Genomic DNA, 19566 nt, shown 5'->3' with positions numbered 1-19566 from the left:
CTTTTGCATCCTTTTTGCTGCACAAGCTGGCTGTTTCAGCTACAAACGCCTTGGGGGGGGGTTAAAGGTTCCCTTTCGACTTTCTCCAATCAGGCTTCGGCCTACACTGTGTTCCTCTGCTCCTCCTGCTGTCCCTGGGCTCCAACACCGCTAGTTGCTGTCCAGAAGTACTGTCCGCACAGTCAACAGTCGCTCCTCTGTTATTGGGGTTCAGTAACGTCAGCTGTTCCCCAGCTGTGTGTGTGGCAATCCCTCCTCTCTCCTCCACCTCCTGTCCCTGGGCTCCAACACCGCTAGTTGTTGTCTGGAAGTGCTGTCCGCAGAGTCAACAGTCGCTCCTCTGTTATTGGGGTTCAGTAACGTCAGCTGTTCCCCAGCTGTGTGTGTGGCAATCCCTCCTCTCTCCTCCACCTCCTCCTCCTGCTGTCCCTGGGCTCCAACACCGCTAGTTGTTGTCTGGAAGTGCTGTCCGCACACTCAACAGTCGCTCCTCTGTTATTGGGGTTCAGTAACGTCAGCTGTTCCCCAGCTGTGTGTGTGGCAATCCCTCCTCTCTCCTCCACCTGCTGTCCCTGGGCTCCAACACCACTAGTTGTCTGGAAGTGCTGTCCGCACAGAGCCAAACACCTCGCCAATGTGTTAGTGGGGTTCAGTAATGCCTGCTGCTCCCCTGCTGTGTATACGGCAACGTGTTATGCGACCGCCACGCAGGCACAACAACTTAAATTTAAGGGAACCTGCCCCCCCCCCGGCGTTTCTTACTGAAAGAGCCACCTTGTGCAGCAGTAATGATGCAAAAGGAAAAAGTGCCTCTTTTCGTGGTGCTCCTTGCACATGCTGAACCTATCACTTATGAAATGTGTCCCCTCCCACCGTTAAACCGTCCAGTAGGTGGAACTTTCCTTCGTAATGTGACGCAGCACAGCCGTCATTCTTACCCCCTATGCGCCGTGCGCCGCCTCCTCAGCGTTGTTTGAATCTGTCCCGGAGCCTGCGCTGTTATGTTAGCCCTTGGACATGCACACTTAGCGCTGCCCGTCTTCTGACATTATTTGGTGTCAGGCTGGCTGCGCCTGTGCGGCCGCGCTGGCCGAGATCCCGCCTCGTAGTGTCTTCTGATTTAATCCCACTGCGGGCCTGTGATCCATGGACATGTGCAGTGCATATCTTAACATCCGCCTCTCACTCATCTCTCTATGCCTTCTTCAGACTGTGCGCCGTCAGCTGATCCCTAATAGCATGCCACGGCCGTGACGCCACACAGTCTGAAGAAGCCGTAGGGAGGGGAGTGAGAGGCGAGGATATGCACTGCTCATGCCCATGGATCACAGGTCCGCAGAGTGATTACATTAGATGACACAGCGAGGCGGGATCTCGGCCAGCGCGGCCGCACAGGCGCAGCCAGCCTGACACCAAATGATGTCAGAAGACGGGCAGCGCAAAATGTGTGCATGGCCAAGGGCTAACATACCAGCGCAGGCTCCGGGACAGATTCAAACAAAGCTGAGGAGGCGGCGCACGGCGCCAAGGGGGTAAGAATGATGGCTGTGCTGCGTCACATTACGAAGGAAAGTTCCACCTACCGGACGGTTTAACGGTGGGAGGGGACACATTTCATAAGTGTCAAGTACAGCGTTTGCAAGGACCATAATTAAAAGAGCTAAGTTTACCTTTTCCAGCATTAGTGCTGTACAAGATGGCTCTTTCAGCTACAAACGCCTTGGGGGGGGTTAAAGGTTCCCTTTCAACTTGCTCCACTGCAGGCTTCGGCCTACACTCTGCTCCTCCTGTTGACCCTGGGCTCTAACACCGCCAGTTGGCGCCCGGGAGTGCTAGCTGCACAGAGAAAAACACCAGCCAATGTGTCAGTGGGGTTCAGCACCGCCAGCTGTTCCCCTGCTGTGTAGCCGGCAACGTGTCCTGCAAACGCCACGCAGACACAAAGCTGCCGCCAGTGCATGCTTCGGCCTACACTCTGCTCCCTCTCCTCCTGCTGACCCTGGGCTCTAACACCACCAGTTGGTGCCCAGTACTGCTAGCTGCACAGAGCCAAACACCTCGCCAATGTGTCAGTGGGGTTCAGCACCGCCAGCTGTTCCCCTGCTGTGTAGCCGGCAACGTGTCCTGCAACAGCCACGCAGACGCAAAGCTGCCGCCAGTGCAGGCTTCGGCCTGCACTCTTCTCCCTCTCCTCCTGCTGACCCTGGGCTCTAACACCGCCAGTTGGTGCCCGGCACTGCTAGCTGCACAGAGAAAAACACCAGCCAATGTGTCAGTGGTGTTTAGCACCGCCAGCTGTTCCCCTGCTGTGTAGCCGGCATCGTGTCCTGCAAAAGCCACGCAGACACAGGAACTGCAATTGAAGGGAACCTGTCCCCCCTCCCCCAGGTGTTTGTGTGTTTTACAGCCACCTTGTACAGCAGTAATGCTGCATGTGTGCAAGGTGGCTCATAAACTTATTCTCCTTGCACACGTGGAACGGAACACGTCTACAATGTGTCCCCTGAGACCATTAAAACGTCCCTGAGGTGACTTTCCTTTGTAATGACACGCAACGACCCCCTTGGTAGCACAGCCCTTCTTCTGACATCATTGTTTGGCTGGCTGCGCCTCTGCGGCCGCCCTGCCCGACACAACGCCCCTCGGTGTCTTATTTATTTTGACTGCGAGGGTGTGATTGACGGGCATGAGCAGTGCATATCTTCGCCAGGCTGTCACTCAGCTCCTTCCGCCTTCTTCAGACTGTGCGGCTTCATGGCCTTGGCATGCGATAGGGGATCAGCTGACGCCGCACAGTCTGTAGCAGGTGTAAGGACACGAGCGAGAGGCGAACATATGTACTGCGCCAGGCCATGAATCCCAGCCCCGCAGTGTGAAACACTGTAAAGACACTGCGGGGCTGGGATTCATGGGCATCGCGAACCGCACCAGCCGACATGAAATGATGTCAGAAGACGGGCAGCGCATGGCCAAGGGATAACGCAACAACGCAGACTCCTGTACATCAAAATGCGATGCTCAGGAGGCCGCGCCAAGCACCAAGGTGGTATTTTTGCCAGCTGTGCTGCGTCTCATTACGAAGGGAACTCCCGCCTCCAAGACAGATTGACTGTATAAGGGCCAAAATGTTGTATGTGTTTCATTCAGCTTGTGCAAGGAACAAAATTAAAAGAGCAACCTTTGACTTGTGCAGCACTACTGCTGCATAAGGCGTGGCTCTTCTAGTTTGTAACCCCTGAGGGGGGGTTAAAGGTTACCTTTAAAATTGGTTCAATTAGGCTTCGGCCTACACTCTGCTCCCCCTGCAGAGCCTGGGCTCTAACACCGCCAGTTGGTGCCCCGAAGTGCTGGCTGCACAGAGAAAAACACCCGCCAATGTGTCAGTGGGGTTCAGCACCGCCAGCTGTTCCCCTGCTGTGTAGCCCGCAACGTGTCCTGCAACAGCCACGCAGACACAAAGCTGCCGCCAGTGCAGGCTTCGGCCTGCACTCTGCTCCCTCTCCTCCTGCTGACCCTGGGCTCTAACACCACCTGTTGGTGCCCGGTACTGCTAGCTGCACAGAGCCAAACACCTCGCCAATGTGTCAGTGGGGTTCAGCACCGCCAGCTGTTCCCCTGCTGTGTAGCCGGCAACGTGTCCTGCAACAGCCACGCAGACACAACAGACCTACAAATGCCTCCAGTGCAGGCTTCGGCCTACACTCTGCTCCCCCTGCTGACCCTTTGCTCCAACACCGCTAGTTGGGGCTCTAGGAAGACAAGCTTGAATAGGTCCCCATCCTGGTTCCAGCACCGTCAGCTGGTTCCGGGCAGAGCCTTTGGCTTAGGTGCCTCCTTCTGGGTATCCGAGTTCCACCAACGTTAGGTGGTCCTTGGTAGTGCTTTCAGGCACGGGTACCTCCTGCTTAGTAACTGGGTTCCAGTAACGTCAGCTGGTCCTCGGTAGTCCCATTGGCTCTTGGACCTTCGGCTACCCATCCGGGTTCCAGTACCGTCAGCTGGTTCTCGGCAGTGTCTTTTGCTCTTGTACCTTCTGCTCCCCATCCTGGTTCCAGTACCGTCAGCTGGTTCCGGGCAGAGCCTTTGGCTTAGGTGCCTCCCTCTGGGTATCCGAGTTCCACCAACGTCAGGTGGTCCTTGGTAGTGCTTTCAGGCACGGGTACCTCCTGCTTAGTAACCGGGTTCCAGTAACGTCAGCTGGTCCTCGGTAGTTCCATTGGCTCTTGGACCTTCGGGTAGCCATCCGAGTTCCAGTTCCATCAGCTGTTTCTCGGCATTTTCTCAGCCTTCTTGTACCTTCTGCTACATTTCCAAGTTCAAGACCCTAAAGACGACGACCCGGAAGACCACCCCTAAGATGACGACGACACCAGAGACGACAACCACTGAGATGACGATGACCCTGGAGACGATGACCCTGAAGACCACCCCGATGATGACGACCCCGGAGACGATGACCCTGGAGACAACGACGACCTGGAAGACCGAGAAGCAGAAGAACAAGAGGCTGCAGAACAAAGAGCAGAAGAACATTAAGCATAAGACTAAATATCAGAGCAAAAGATATTATCTAAATTATAAGCAGAAAACTAAGCAGTGTATGGGGGTGAGTCCGTTCCTCCTTGTGGTGCCCCTGGATAAAGCCTGATGCTGCAGGCCAAACTGAACGCGGACAAATGTAACTTTTTTGTGACAGGCAGAACGGAAGGTGTAATCTTCAAACTTTTATAGATAACAACTACGGGAATGCCTGTCACAAATAAGAATATGATGAAGAAGTTGAATATGAAGAAGATAATAGTTAAATAAAAAGAATATGAACAATGTAACAAAAAAAATAATAGGTAGAAGATGAAGAAGATGAATAAGGTGAAGAAGTTGATGTCAAAGAAGCTGATGATGAGGATAATGAAGAAGAAAGTGTGGGAGAAGTAAAAAAGAAGGTGAAGGGCGTGGAAGTAGTGAAACATCAATATCTGACAAAATAAAAAAAAAATTAACATAGTCAAAATCTTTCTAACGCCGAACGTCATAAAAAACAAAACAAAATCCTGCTATTCTATTTGATTGGGCTAAACCTCTGTGCCTTTAATGTCTCCGCCACCTCCCCCAATACATCCTACATTATTCTTAGTTGTTTTCCTTCATTAACTTGCATTGGGATCGGGTATCGGATTAGATCCGATACTTTGACGGTATCGGCCGATACTTTCCGATATCGGAAGGTATCGCTCAACACTAGTGTTTACTGATGAGTGTCGAGCAACCCTGGATGGTCCAGATGGATGGAGTAGTGGATGGTTGGTGGATGGCCACAATGTCTCAACAACGCTGCAACATCAGCAAGGAGGTGGAGTCATGTTTGGGCTGGAATCATGGGGAAACAGCTGGTAGGGCCCTTTAAGGTTCCTGAAGGTGTGAAAATGACCTTTGCAAAGTACAACCCCTAGCAAAAATTATGGAATCACCGGCCTTGGAGGATGTTCACTTGTTTAATTTTGTAGAAAAAAGGCAGATCACAGACATGGCACAAAACTAAAGTCATTTCAAATGGCAACTTTCTGGCTTTAAGAAACACTAAAATAAATCAAGAACAAGAAATGTGGTAGTCAATAATGGTTACTTTATTTTAACCAAGCATAGGGAAAAAATTATGGAATCACTCAATTTTGAAGAAAAAAATTATGGAATCATGAAAAACAAACAAAAAAACACTACAAAACATCACTAGTATTTTGTTGCACCACCTCTGGCTTTTATAACAGCTTGCAGTCTCTGAGGCATGGACTTAATGAGTGTCAAACAGTACTCTTCATCAATCTGGCTCCAACTTTCTCTGATTGCTGTTGCCAGATCTGCTTTGCAGGTTGGAGCCTTGTCATGGACCATTTTCTTCAACTTCCAACAAACATTTTTAATTGGATTGAGATCCAGACTATTTGCAGGCCATGACATTGACCTTATGTGTCTACTTTTAAGGAATGTTTTCACAGTTTTTGCTCTATGGCAGGATGCATTATCATCTTGAAAAATGATTTAATCATCTCCAATCCTTTCAATTGATGGGATAAGAAAAGTGTCCAAAATATCAACATAAACTTGTGCATTTATTGAAGATGGCTCAGATGTCACCTCTCTGCTGTCCAGAATCCCGGAGTGTCCATCGGCCATATCCTCCTTCTCTCTCGCTTCCTAAAACTCAATGTAGACAAAACCGAACTCATCATCTTTCCCCCATCTCACGTATCCCCCTTACCTGATCTATCTATTATGGTAAACGGCATCACGCTCTCTCCCGCACCTGAAATCCGCTGCCTCGGGGTAACTCTCGACTCTGCCCTGTCCTTCAAACCGCATGTCCAAACTCTTGCCACCTCCAACTCAAAAATATTGCCAGAGTCCGTCCCTTCCTCACCCCACAATCTACTAAAACTCTTGTGCATGCCCTCATCATCTCCCGCCTCATTACTGCAACACCCTCCTCTGTGGCCTCCCCGCTAACTCCCTTGCACCACTCCAGTCTATTCTCAACTCTGCTGCCCAGCTAATCCACCTTTCTCCTCGCTACTCCCCTCTGCAAATCCCTCCACTGGCTCCCAATTCCCCAACGAATCCAGTTCAAACTAACACTGATCTACAAAGCCATCCACAACCTGTCCCCTCTCTATATCTCTGAACTAATCTCCTACTATTTTCCCTCATGCATTCTTCGATCCTCCCAAGACCTCCTACTCTCCTCCACACAGGCTACTTTCACACTAGAGTTAACTGCAATACGTCGCAAATGCGTCGTTTTGCCGAAAAAACGCATCCTGCAAAAGTGCTTGCAGGATGCGTTTTTTCTGCATTGACTAACATTAGCAATGCATTTGCGACGCATTGACACACGTCGCAACCGTCGTACGACGGTTGCGCCGTGTTGTGGCGGACCGTCGGGAGCAAAAAACGTTACATGTAACGTTTTTTGCTCCCGATGGTCCGCTTTTTCCGACCGCGCATGCGCGGCCGGAACTCCGCCCCCACCTCCACGCACTTCCCCGCACCTCACAATGGGGCAGCGGATGCGCTGGAAAAATGCATCCGCTGCCCCCATTGTGCGGCGGAGTCAACGCTAGCGTCGGGGACCTCGGCCCGACGCACTGCGACGGACCGAGCCCGACGCTAGTGTGAAAGAAGCCTTATTCGTTCCTCACACAACCGCCTCCAAGATTTCTCCCGAATATCCCCCATCCCCTGGAATTCCACGCCTCAACACATGCGATTATCCACCACCCTTGGATCCTTCAGACGGAACCTGAAAACCCATCTCTTCAGGAAAGCCTACAGCCTGCAATAACCAATCTGCCGCTGCACTAACCACCCGAGCTGCCGCCTCACCAACCGCCCGAGCAGCCGCCTCACCAACCACCCGAGCTGCCGCCTCACCAACCACCCAAGCTGCGGCATCCCCAACCTTCTGTCTCTTCCCCAGTATCCTGTAGAATGTAAGTCTGCAAGGACAGGGTCCTCTCCCCTCTGTACCAGTCTGTCATCATAAATTTATGTACTGTAAATGATATCTATAACCCTGTATGTGACCCCTTTCTCATGTACAGCACCAAGGAATTAATGGTGCTACATAAATAATAATAAATAATAATAAATAAGATGTAATGACAGCCATCTCCCCAGTGCCTTTACCTGACTGACATGCAGCCCCATATCATCAATGACTGTGGAAATTTGAATGGTCTCTTCAGGCAGTCATCTTTATAAATCTCATTGGAACGGCACCAAACAATAGTTCCAGCATCATCACCTTGCCCAATGCAGATTCGTGATTTATCATTGAATATGACTTTCATCCATATACAAAAAAATGGCCTGCACTCTGTAATAATGCGGGTGCTGAAGTAACGGACCAAAGGTCTAATATCTGTAGACTAAAATTCACCACACACCCTTAGTGGAATATCTTTCAGAAATTAACAATTTATTCAATATGCACAAAATCAATCAGATAGCATATGTACACTGGAAAAATGATATGCGACAGATTACTGACGTTTCAACCCCTTCCTAGGTCTTACTCATAGGTCGCTGAATCCAGGTGTAGTATGGGAGCAGAACTCAAGAAAAGGGAAGGGATGTCCCTGTAGTATCCAGGGGCTAATAATCCCAGAAAATCAGTTGTGGTGGTATAGTGTGCCTATTGTGGCTGTGGACCTTGTTTGCAGCGTGAATCAGCGGCGCTCCTGCACCTTGCAGCAAGGTGCAGGAGAGCACCTTGCTGCGAAGTCGCACCCACTGGTGGGTGGTATGTATATCTCATACATACCCCTCTGGTCCTGGCTCAGAAACCAGCAAATCCCTGCAACACAGAGTGTGTGCGCTTGGGGGATTCAGAAGTCAGCAGTCAAACAGAGTGACTGCAGACTTATCGGTTTTGACTGGATAACCCCTTTAAGCGAAGTTTATGAACCTGGCTAGAATTTATTACCAATGTGTATTCGATAGTTACCGTTACTTGGTATTAACCCCTACATACATAAAAAAACTCACACTACCTGCAGTGTTAGTGATGCTCTAATGCAGACTTCTTGCTATCACAATTTTACCCTAGTCAATGATGCTCACATACCTACTTTTGCACATTTTCCTTTTGCAACTTCAAAAACTGACTTATTTGCAATATATAACAAACAATGTTATCATTTAAACAGTAATCATTATTAGATTACTTATTACCAGATTACCATATGGCAAAAAATGTCATCAGCCTTAAAAAAAAGTTAGCCATTTGTGCTTGAAAGCAAATAAATAAGTCCTCATTATTTACTTATTCATTTATTGTCTTTATATACTTACAAAAGTATTTTAATAGTAAAGTGTATAATTCAACAAAAAATCAAATTCAATTTAATAGAAAAAAGTCAATATTTTCCATTGTTTAATATACACAATAAGTTTCAGTGTTCATTTTCTAGTAAATTTACCCCTCCAAAACTCAAGAGGTCAGAAGTAATGTATCTAAACCCAAGAGGTCAGAAGTATCATCTTTTTTTTTGTTTTCTAATTAAAAAAAGATAAGTAAAAAATGATAAATATAAAATCAAACATTTATATGGCCAAAAAAGAGAGATTAAATATATTTCCAGTTTGTATCCTGTTTTACTTATTCATAAATCTTAATTATTTGAAGACTTCACAATTGTGAAAAAAAATCTATTTAAATTGAATAACTTTTTACAGCAGTCTGTGCTATTGTATCCCTTAAATCAGGAGTGGGGAACCTCAGCCCTGTGGACCGTTTACGAGCCTTGATGACCTTTTATCTGCCATCCCCCCCCCCCCGGTAGATTCCCAGAGCCAACAGTACTTGGGCCAGCAGGTGTAATATATCCAAATGGCCCTCAGCAGAAAACAAGATTCCCACCCGTGCCATAAATGCACATTAAATAATATGCTTACAAATATTAATTAGCCGATTGCTTGTGGCTCAATGCAGCAACTTACCTTCAAGACTACAAAAAGTACAATCTGACACAAAAGGAAGGCGACTTAAGCCTTGATGGTTTGATTCACTTCTTTTTTTCATACACTCCTCAATAATGAAATTGCAATTCCAAGAAGGAAAAGTTGGACAAGTATAGAAATCACAGGATGGATAAACATGTTAGTCATATGTAAATTATGAAAAAATGGAAACAAAATTTTCAAAACATCTGTATTTATTCAGTATCGTGTAGGAGCAACACGCACAGAAATCCCTGAATTTGCACGCATTGGCTGCGGTCAGTGAGGTTATTAATGGTTATCTTTAGAATGTTCTTTCACGTTGAATGCAACTGGGTATGAAAATGATCAAGATCTGCTCCTGGCAACTCCCTTTGCACTTATTGACCAATGACATCCCAGATGTGATAGAAGGGAGACAAGTCTGGAGATTCTGCAGGTCAAGGTAACACATTTAGGCCAGGCAGGCTGATCACAGTAGCACGAACGAACATATGGCCTGACGTTCTTATGTTGAAAAAACAGATTCTGGGTCACTATGGAGAAATGGCCACTGGTTCCATAACCAAAACAATGTAACACCAAGCCATATCACTGGTTCCAAGACTAGTGATGAGCCAGTGTAATCATTGCTCGGGTGGTCTCCGAGTATTTGTAACTGCTCGTTGATTTAGTTTTTGTTGAAGCAGCTGCATGATTTACAGCTGCTAGCCAGCCTGAGTACATATGGGGGTTGCCTGGTTGCTAGGGAATCCCCACATGTATTCAAGCTGTCTATCAGCTGTAAATCATGCAGCTGAGGCAAGGAAAACTAAATCTCCGAGCAGTTAGAAATACTTGGAGATCACCCAAGCAACGAGTACATTTGCTCATCACTATTCAAGACCAAATCAAATGTATCATCAAGCTGTTAGAGACCTGGAAAGAAGACTAGAGAGGTCTGAAATTATGCCACCCTATACCATAATCCTGGAAGTAGGAGTGGTGTGAAGTTCCCTCGTAAAGGCCTCTTCATGGCATTACCCAAGTGGTCTCCAAACCAATCTACAGCTATCAACGAGGGCCTGGAAGTAGGAGTGGTGTGAAGTTCCCTCGTAAAGGCCTCTTCATGGCATTACCCAAGTGGTCTCCAAACCAATCTACAGCTATCAACGAGGGACTTATCGCTGAAGAGGATAGACCTCCATTCCAATCTTGCCTTGCACCATGATAGTCTTTGAGAATGGTGGCTTTTGGTCAATGGAACACATGTACAGTGCCTTGCGAAAGTATTCGGCTCCCAGGAACTTTTCAACCTTTTCCCACATATCAAGCTTCACACAAAGATACCAAATGTAAATTTTTGGTGAAGAACCAACAACAAGTGGAACACAATTGTGAAGTTGAACAAAATTTATTGGTTATTTTAAATTCTTGTGGAAAATCAAAAATTGAAAAGTGGGGCAATATTATTCGGCCCTTTTACTTTCAGTGCAGCAAACTCACTCCAGAAGTTCAATGTGGATCTCTGAATGATAAAATGTTGTCCTAAATGCCTAATGATGATAAACATAATCCACCTGTATGTAATCAAGTCTCCGTATAAATGCACCTGCTCTGTGATAGTCTCAGGGTTCTGTTTGAAGCACAGAGAGCATCATGAAGACCAAGGAACACAACAGGCAGGTCCGTGATACTGTTGTAGAGAGGTTTAAAGCTGGATTTGGATACAAAATGAGTTCCAAAACTAAATATCCCAAGGAGCACTGTGCAAGCGATCATATTGAAATGGAAGGAGTATCATACCACTGCAAATCTACCAAGACCCAGCCGTCCCTCTAAACTTTCTTCTCAAACAAGGAGAAGACTGATCAGAGATGCAGCAAAAAGGACCATGATCATTCTGGATGAACTGCAGAGATCTACAGCTGACGTGGGACAATCTGTCCATAGGACAACAATCAGACGTACACTGCACAAATCTGGCCTTTATGGAAGAGTGGCAAGGAGAAAGTCATTTCTCAAAGATATCCATAAAAAGTGTCGTTTAAAGTTTGCAACAAGCCACCTGGGACACACACCAAACATGTGGAAGAAGGTGCCCTGGTCAGATGAAACCAAAATCAAACTTAATGGCAACAATGCCAAACAATATGATTGGCGTAAAGGCAACACAGCTCATCACCCTGAACAGACCATCCCCACTTGCAAACATGGTGGTGGCAGCATCATGGTTTGGGCCTGCTTTTCTTCAGCAGGGACAGGGTAGATGGTTAAAATTGATGGGAAGATGGATGGTGCCAAATACAGGACCATTCTTGAAGAAAACCTGTTGGAGTCTGCAAAAGACTTGAGACTGGGACGGAGATTTGTCTTCCAACAAGACAATGATACCAAACATAAAGCAAAATCTACAATGGAATGGTTCACAAATAAACGTATCCAGGTGTCAGAATGGCCAAGTCAAAGTCCAGACCTCAATCCAATCGAGAATCTGTGGAAAGAGCTGGAAACTGCTGTTCACAAACAATCTCCATCAAACCTCACTGAGCTCGAGCTGTTTGCCAAGGAAGAAAGGGCAAGAATTTCAGTCTCTCGATGTACAAAACTGATAGAGACATACCCCAAACGACTTGCAGCTGTAATCGTAGCAAAAGGTGGCGCAATAAAGTATTAAGTTAAAGGGGACAAATAATATTGCACGCCCCACTTTTCAGTTTTTGATTTTCCACAAAAATTTAAAGTAACCAACAAATTTTGTTCAACTTCACAATTGTGTTCCACTTGTTGTTGATTCTTCACCAAAATTTTACATTTGGTATCTTTATGTTTGACTTTTATTGCTTTTTCTATGCAAGCACCCAACATCCAAAGGCGAGTTTCTGGCATACACCAAGCATGATTGATGCCCGATTTCTGGTTACACTGGTGGTGCTACCTGTTTTTCATTTTTTTTGTTTGAAGCATGATATGTGGGAAAAGGTTGAAAAGTTCCAGGGGAGCCGAATACTTTTGCAAGGCACTGTAACTGCATGTATGGCTCGTAGCCCAATATTGTGCAATCACATTCTGATGGTTTATGTGGACACTGTTTGACACCTTAGGCGTACTATCTGACGTCCAACGCAACCTGCTGTACAGAAGGAATCAATTGCAGTGGTACAGACATTTCTCCAATGTGTCCCAGGAATTTGAACACGGCAGTACCATGCTGTATGTATGTATGTTGCTCCTGCTACTCTAAGCTGCCTGCATGATCTAAACGTGCTACTGTTGCCTGCAACATCTCCGTCCTGGTCTGCCATCGAACACATCAGAAGTGGATCCTGATGATTTGCTACCATACATTCAGAGTAGCAAATTATTCCTCACACAACCATAAAGAACCTCCTTGATAGCAACCATGGTGTGTAAATGTAAGAATTTGTGTGTGGCACTCATACCAGATACTGAATAAATTGAGGTACTTTGAAAATTTTGTTCATTGCTAACATGTCTTTCCTTCTTGATGTTGAAACTTGAATGTTGAGGAGTTAATTTTATAAATATGAAAAATCAAAGGATCACAGACATCAAATAAAATCAATACTAAAGTTCTTAATTAGTGATGACCGAACGTGCTCAGATAACATGTTATCTGAGCGTGCTTGGGTGTTATCCAAGTATATTGGGCATGCTTGGATAATATATATGAGTCCCTGTGGCTGCTTGTTTTGCGGCTGTTACACAGCCTCAACACTGGTGGGGATTTTGTCCAATTCGTAAACAGTGCAGACTTGGGGCATGTTTACATGTGGCATTTTTGCTACATATTTTGTACAGCATTTTTGGTGTGCAAAATACGCACTGTTTTACAGTACCGACACGGTATCCACATGATTTCTGACATCTCAAGCAAATACTGTGCTTTCTGTCTGTGCATATTTTGAGCATTGCTGTGTTTTTAACAAGACAAAGAGTGTCAATTCTTTCAAGGTTTTAGCAGCGCTTTTTACCCATTCAAATTAATGGGTGAAAAACGCATGTAAAACACAAACGTGCATATAGTATGAAGCATTTCCCTGCCTCCACTGTGGTTTTTGGTGCAGCATAAAAAGTTCACAAAATGTGAAGATATCCTTAGACTGGACAGACTTAAAATGTGTAAGAATTATCATAATGCTTCACGCTGTTCGATTTGATTTCGTACATAGTTAGACCATGTAGTGTAAGTTTACCCCACTGTTACTTTGTTGCCAGAATTTGTCCCATAGGCACATTTTTTTGCCGAATAGTTTCACTAAACTACACACCCTTTTCAGACAAGGAGAAGAAAGTATGTAAAACTCATGTGACAAATATGTTGCAAGTTATGAAAGACAGCTTTCTGGTGCAAATTTTGCCAGAATTCTTGCATATTTACTTTGCTAAACATTCTCCTCGATGTTTACCTATGTAAAATCATGTACAAAGTCTCTTAATTTCTTGTATACATGAGCAATGTTTATATTTCAACAAGAAAAAATTGCAGGGGTCAAAAGTTTTAATTTTTTTTGCAACAATCCGTTAAAATCTATTGATTACAAACATTTTGCATACAATTTTTTTCAATATATAACCACTGGTTAGCTTTGGATTTTCAGCAATTTCATCATGAAAAGTGTTGACTTTAAAGTAAACTATAAATATCAGCAAGGATTTTTTTGTATAATCTAAAGTATGTTTGCACAAATAGGTTATTATAATCCAATCTAAAAGGTTATATAATAAATATCACAGTTGGTTTATATACAGCGTTTGAGTTAACATACCACCATAATAAATGGTAGGAATCGGGGGAACTTTTCAAGTTTGTTTAGAAAAAGGGCATTACATGTAGAATAGATTTCTAAAAATGAGATTTTATCTACTCCTATCAAAAATCTGTTTAATGTCATGTTCCATAATCATGTCAGGTTTAAGGTAAAAAATAAATAAATAAAATACTATTAGCGGAATAGCATAAAATCTAACCATATGCTTGTGTTTGTAGTTTTGCAAAAAAACACATATAGCACTGTATAAAGTATAGCTGTAGCTATACTTCTCGTGTCAGCATGAACCTGCTGGTATCCAGCAGCCCTGTTTTCTAAATTACCGATATCTTTATTAGAGCAGTAATAAAATGTAGCTCACCTATAAAAAGAATTCTTGTTTAACAGTTTAAATGTCCACCATTGGATGGCCCCTTGCTAAATACTACAGTGCCCCATATAACCCTATGACGTGACGTGACATGATGCTGGTACTGCTGGAATGGTACCAGTTCGGGAGGCGAGTATGTGTTTTTATTTTATATAGGGCGCTGTAGCATTTACGAAGTGGTAGTCCAGTAGTGGACAAACCCTTTAGTCTACTATAGTATAAGAGTTACATGCAGAAAACTGAAACCAGTATTGTATCACTTTATTTTCAGTTTTGGGTTAGTGATTTACACAAGGACATCTCTATTCATGTAAAGTCGAATCTTCTTTGCCATCAGGATTGAACCTATTTAATGTTAGACCAAAATGAGCGTTAGCCTCAGCAACATCCGTGTCCGAAGAGACAAGAGGAACGTTTTGTCGACTGGTTCTGCTTTCCCTTTGACAATGGCTTGATAGTGCTGAAATGGCTGCGTGTGTTGAAGAACTTTGTCTCAGCTTTGACGGTACTGTGGGGAGTGAAGTACCAAATCCTAGGGCACTCTGGGCATCAAGTGAACCGTCAGGATCGACCATTGCATTAATTACTTTAAAAAAAAAAAAAAAAAAAAAAAAAAAAGAAAGTTATGTAGTTACATTTGATAGTTATGTCAGATTCTATTTAGCAGTAAATGATCTTGATTCATTTAATACCAATAACAAAAGCAATTTAAGAAATTAGACCCATGGACCAGTGGCTGTGCCTTACTTCTGTGAGATCAGCTCCATCATTCCCTGGGCTGAAAGTGTCAAAACAACGCATCTAGGATTTCTGAAAGGAAACGGTTCAGGCGTATTTTCCTTTGCATATATAGCCATGAAAAAAAAAATGTAATATTCACAAATGCTGATGAAAAAAAGTTGCTATTTTTTTTTTTGCGCAACACGTAGTGGGTCAACAGTTATGATAATTTTATTGCGTTCCATATGTGAACATATTCTTATAATTAGGGATCTTGTTGTGTTCAGAATTATCAAATCACATTTAGTTATGTTATATAGTCCAGAGGTGTCAAACTGCATTCCTCGAGGGCCGCCAACATGTCATGTTTTCAGGATTTCCTTAGCATTCCACAAGGTGCTGGAATCATTCTGTGCAGGTGATTAAATTATCACCTGTGCAATACAAGGAAATCCTGAAAACATGACCTGTTGGCGGCCCTCGAGGAATGCAGTTTGACACCTCTGATATAGTCTGTACACAGTAGCAATACTTTACAGTGATTCTGATTAACTCCATATAATATTTAGCTGTTCTAGTAGGATTTTCCTGACATTTACCAAGTCACATTTTACAGTAAAATCTATGATCCGTAAACAGCTTATAACACAGCAAAGGGATCTCATTGTTGAAAGTTCTCAGTCAGGAGAAGAGTACAAAAAAACGACAAAGCATTAACTAAACCATGGAACACTGTGAAGGCGGTCATCAAGAAGTGGGTTAAATTAGGCACAACAGTGGCATTACCTAGGACTGGATGTCAAAAAGAAAATTGTCTGGCTTGCGGGGTAGGTATGCAAGAACGAAGCATCTTAAAAAGTCTGGCTATGCTGTGCCTAAATATACATTAAGTGTTATGGTCTGATGAGCCAAAGGTTGAATTTTTTGGCGAGAATTAATTTAAATAAATGTGTTGAGTGCAAAGCCAACCCTGATTTCTTGGCAGCGCAATATGAGGATTCACAAGTGTGCTGCTAAAGAGTGACTGCAGACATTCATGAATAACCTGGACAACCCCTTTAACAACACTGACATGTCGCTTCCCTTCTCCTTTCTTCCTCCTGAGATGTAAGAACAAAGCAGTCAGGATATTGACACATCTGAATTGACTAAATATTAACTTAAATACCTTGTAACTGTTTTTCTATTCGCTTCAGTTCTTGCAGTATTGATAAAATTTCCTGTTTAGAAAAACAAACCAAATTATTGAATATTCCATATAATTAACACTACTGGGTGCTATCATGACATCTGGTACAAAAGTGTAATTGTTCTAAAACATTATTTTTTTGCTCATGTATTTATATTACATGCATCATGTCACATTAATTGCACGGTAATTGGGTAAATCAAATGGTTGCTAAGCAACCTGGGTGAAAGTAGATTGCTAAGCGAAATTACTCTTCTTCAAAACACGCTTTACTGCTTGGGCCAGAATGTTAGATGTCTGCTACTAAAGTAATGTGAGAAATCTTTATGCAGCATATTGACCATTTGTTTATGATTAGTGTTATAAGGAGGTCATAGGTCACAATTTGTGATTTGTTATTTTTATCTGAAAAGAGGGGTTGGCATATAGCCCTAAATCAGGCAGTTCATTTAGCCATATATAGAAGACCACTGGAGTAACAGCATTGCAGGAAACTTCCATCAATAATCTGACTGAATTAACCCCTTAACTACCGCCAATACGCCTTTTAAAGGCGGCAGTTAAGGGTACTTATTCCTCAGCGCTGCATTTTAATGGCGCTGATAAATAAGGTTATAGCGCCCCCCAGAGTCGGAAAATCTCCGGGGTCTCGGCTAGACCCCAGAGAACATGATTAGGGTCGGTTTGTAACAACCCAAGTGTTGAGGTCACTGTTATTCACGGAATAACGGCGATCACAAAGGAGAGAGAAATTGAGGTTTTCCATCAGGCAGTGGATCTCAGAGTGCCTTGATTCCAATCCAATTCCATCTATAGATTTGCCGATGATGGTAAGAATTTTGTGCCTATTGGGTATACTGGACCTTGAAATAGTAAGCATACAGTGGACATGGTCTGATTTAATACGGATTGACAATTACAAAGAGAAACCTACCGTACATGACGTTTTTAATATAGGCACTTCACTCTCTGATCTTAGTTTTTTTTCTATCTCATCCCAATTCCTTTCTTTGTCTTTAAATAACAGTCTGAAATGGAGAAATAAAATGCATGTAAACAGCACTCAATCATACTTTAATGAGTTTGACCCTCTAAGCTGGTTGAAAAAACATTTAATATATATAAATGTTAGAGTAGATACATAGTAAACATGTTAATGTTAGAATTAAACCAAGTGTAGTGTAAGCAAGTCCAGGAGGGTGGGAAAACGTATGCAGTTCTAGGGTTGTGCCCATCTCTCAGGGTATTCCATAAATGTCTGAGGGATGCCAGCTCTTCCGTGATCCCCGTCTGACCTGAGGAGGTGGCCACCACAACATCCTGATGAAAAAGCTGGCACGTATGGAGGGGCTCTATTCATGGTAGGCAAGGTCTAGCTTGGGTCTCCCTTTCACACATTCTTTCCACAGAGATTCTTTATGGTTTAAAGGGGTTGTCAGAAACCTAACTGAATTTAATATGATTATTTACTGTAAAAAGCTAAGCACTTTTCTAACATACATGAATTCAAAATCCCTGCCCTTCTCTCTCTATTCCAACATAATATTTTCTTACATCCAATAACATTTCTTTTGATTCTCCCTGCATACACTGGGAATTCTCAAACGTAACTTCATCAGGGGGCTGATGCAGTAATAACTGCCACAGCTGCGGTCCCCGATCAGAAACGGATTGTCATCTGAGACAGCCCTTTCAGGGACTCGGCTTTTCTATTACTGAGCATGCTCTGGATGTCAATACTCACGCATGTTCAGTACGCTGTCCCTGTTCGCCACTGTGCTACTCTTACTGTGCACTGACAGTGCGCTCCCTCACCGCCTCTAAAGAAAGTGATGTGTCGTCATGAGAGGGCTGGCTCATCACTTCTCTTTAGAGCGCTTTGTAGGATTGCTACCTTCCAATAGGTGGCACTAGAGTTCTAGTTCTCTTCCTCTCTGAAGAGACAATTTGCATAATTAGCATATTTCCCAGAGGAGCATTGCGGCTTTAAGTCTCCTTACAGTATCTCGGCATGCTTAGCATGTCAATCTCAGCAAGGAGAAACGATATTTCTTGGATACTGCACAATAAAAGTAAAAGTGGTGCGCAGGGACAGCATACTGAACATGCCTGAGTATTGACATCTTGTACATGGTCAGTATAGCAGAGGATAGCCAAGCTCCTCAAAGGGACATCCCCTCATCAGTTGCAAAAAAATAGGAAGTTAGATTAGAGGGAAGAGTAGGGATTTATTAAATGAAGCAGAGTGAAAAGTGCTTTGTTTTATTTTTTTTTACAATAAACAGATATTAATAATAAATTCAGTTGGGTTTTGGACAACCCCTTTAATAAAGTCTGATACTGCTAATCACATCACATCCATTGCAATCATTCAGTAGTGTAGGAAACTGCATTTAGGAACATATCATCAAGAAAGAGATAAATAAGGCTGCGCACTGGCAGGAGAAATGTATCATGGCTTGGTGCCTGTTCTAATCCTGTAATGGAGGGTGACGCTCAAGATTGCAGAATAGAGGTTTCTCCTACCTTGCGAACAGATGTTTGCAGCAGAGGTGTCAAACTGCATTCCTCGAGGGCCGCCAACAGGTCATGTTTTCAGGATTTCCTTGTATTGCACAGGTGATAATTTAATCACCTGCACAGAATGATTCCAGCACCTTGTGGAATGCTAAGGAAATCCTGAAAACATGACCTGTTGGCGGTCCTCGAGGAATGCAGTTTGACACCTCTGGTTTACAGGGTTACATACGATACATGGCAAGGGGTCGCCAAATGGGAACTTTGTTTTATGCGATGGCCCAATTGCATACAGCATGCACAAAAGTGTAGTCTAAAAACAGACCATAATTAAGTCTGCTACAACATTACAGCACCACTCCAGTGTTTTCTTCATTGCACTGCTGGAATGGTGCTTTAAATGTAATTCCTCTGCCTGTCTCCTACTCACCTGTGCTGCCTTCATCCTTTTCCAGGGTTGCTCTCATGGAGCAGCGTGGAGGTCACTTTTCAATAAAAGTCTA

General features: G+C 43.9%; 1 protein-coding gene across 6 annotated transcripts in view; it reads right to left on the bottom strand.

Moving 5' to 3' along the window:
- Positions 1-13940: 13940 nt before the first annotated feature.
- The window catches only part of CEP170 (centrosomal protein 170), a 208777-nt gene continuing 203151 nt past the window's right edge, over positions 13941-19566 (bottom strand). For 4 of the 6 annotated variants that reach the window (XM_077289094.1, XM_077289088.1, XM_077289090.1 and 1 more), the window contains exons 16-18: positions 17481-17574; positions 16526-16577; positions 13981-15223 (exon numbers count right to left, since the gene is read on the bottom strand). In XM_077289094.1, coding sequence (XP_077145209.1) covers positions 14940-15223; positions 16526-16577; positions 17481-17574 — 430 coding nt within the window. In that variant the 3' untranslated portion in view covers positions 13981-14939. Of the gene's footprint in view, positions 15224-16525; positions 16578-17480; positions 17575-19566 lie in introns of all 6 variants that reach the window. The other 2 variants (XM_077289089.1, XM_077289093.1) reach the window with 1 other exon arrangement.

This window comes from Ranitomeya variabilis, chromosome 2 (genome assembly GCF_051348905.1).
Source record: "Ranitomeya variabilis isolate aRanVar5 chromosome 2, aRanVar5.hap1, whole genome shotgun sequence".
Taxonomy (NCBI): domain Eukaryota; kingdom Metazoa; phylum Chordata; class Amphibia; order Anura; family Dendrobatidae; genus Ranitomeya; species Ranitomeya variabilis.
The sequence above is the reverse complement of the archived record's forward strand: the minus strand, read 5'-3'. Positions and strand labels throughout refer to the sequence as shown.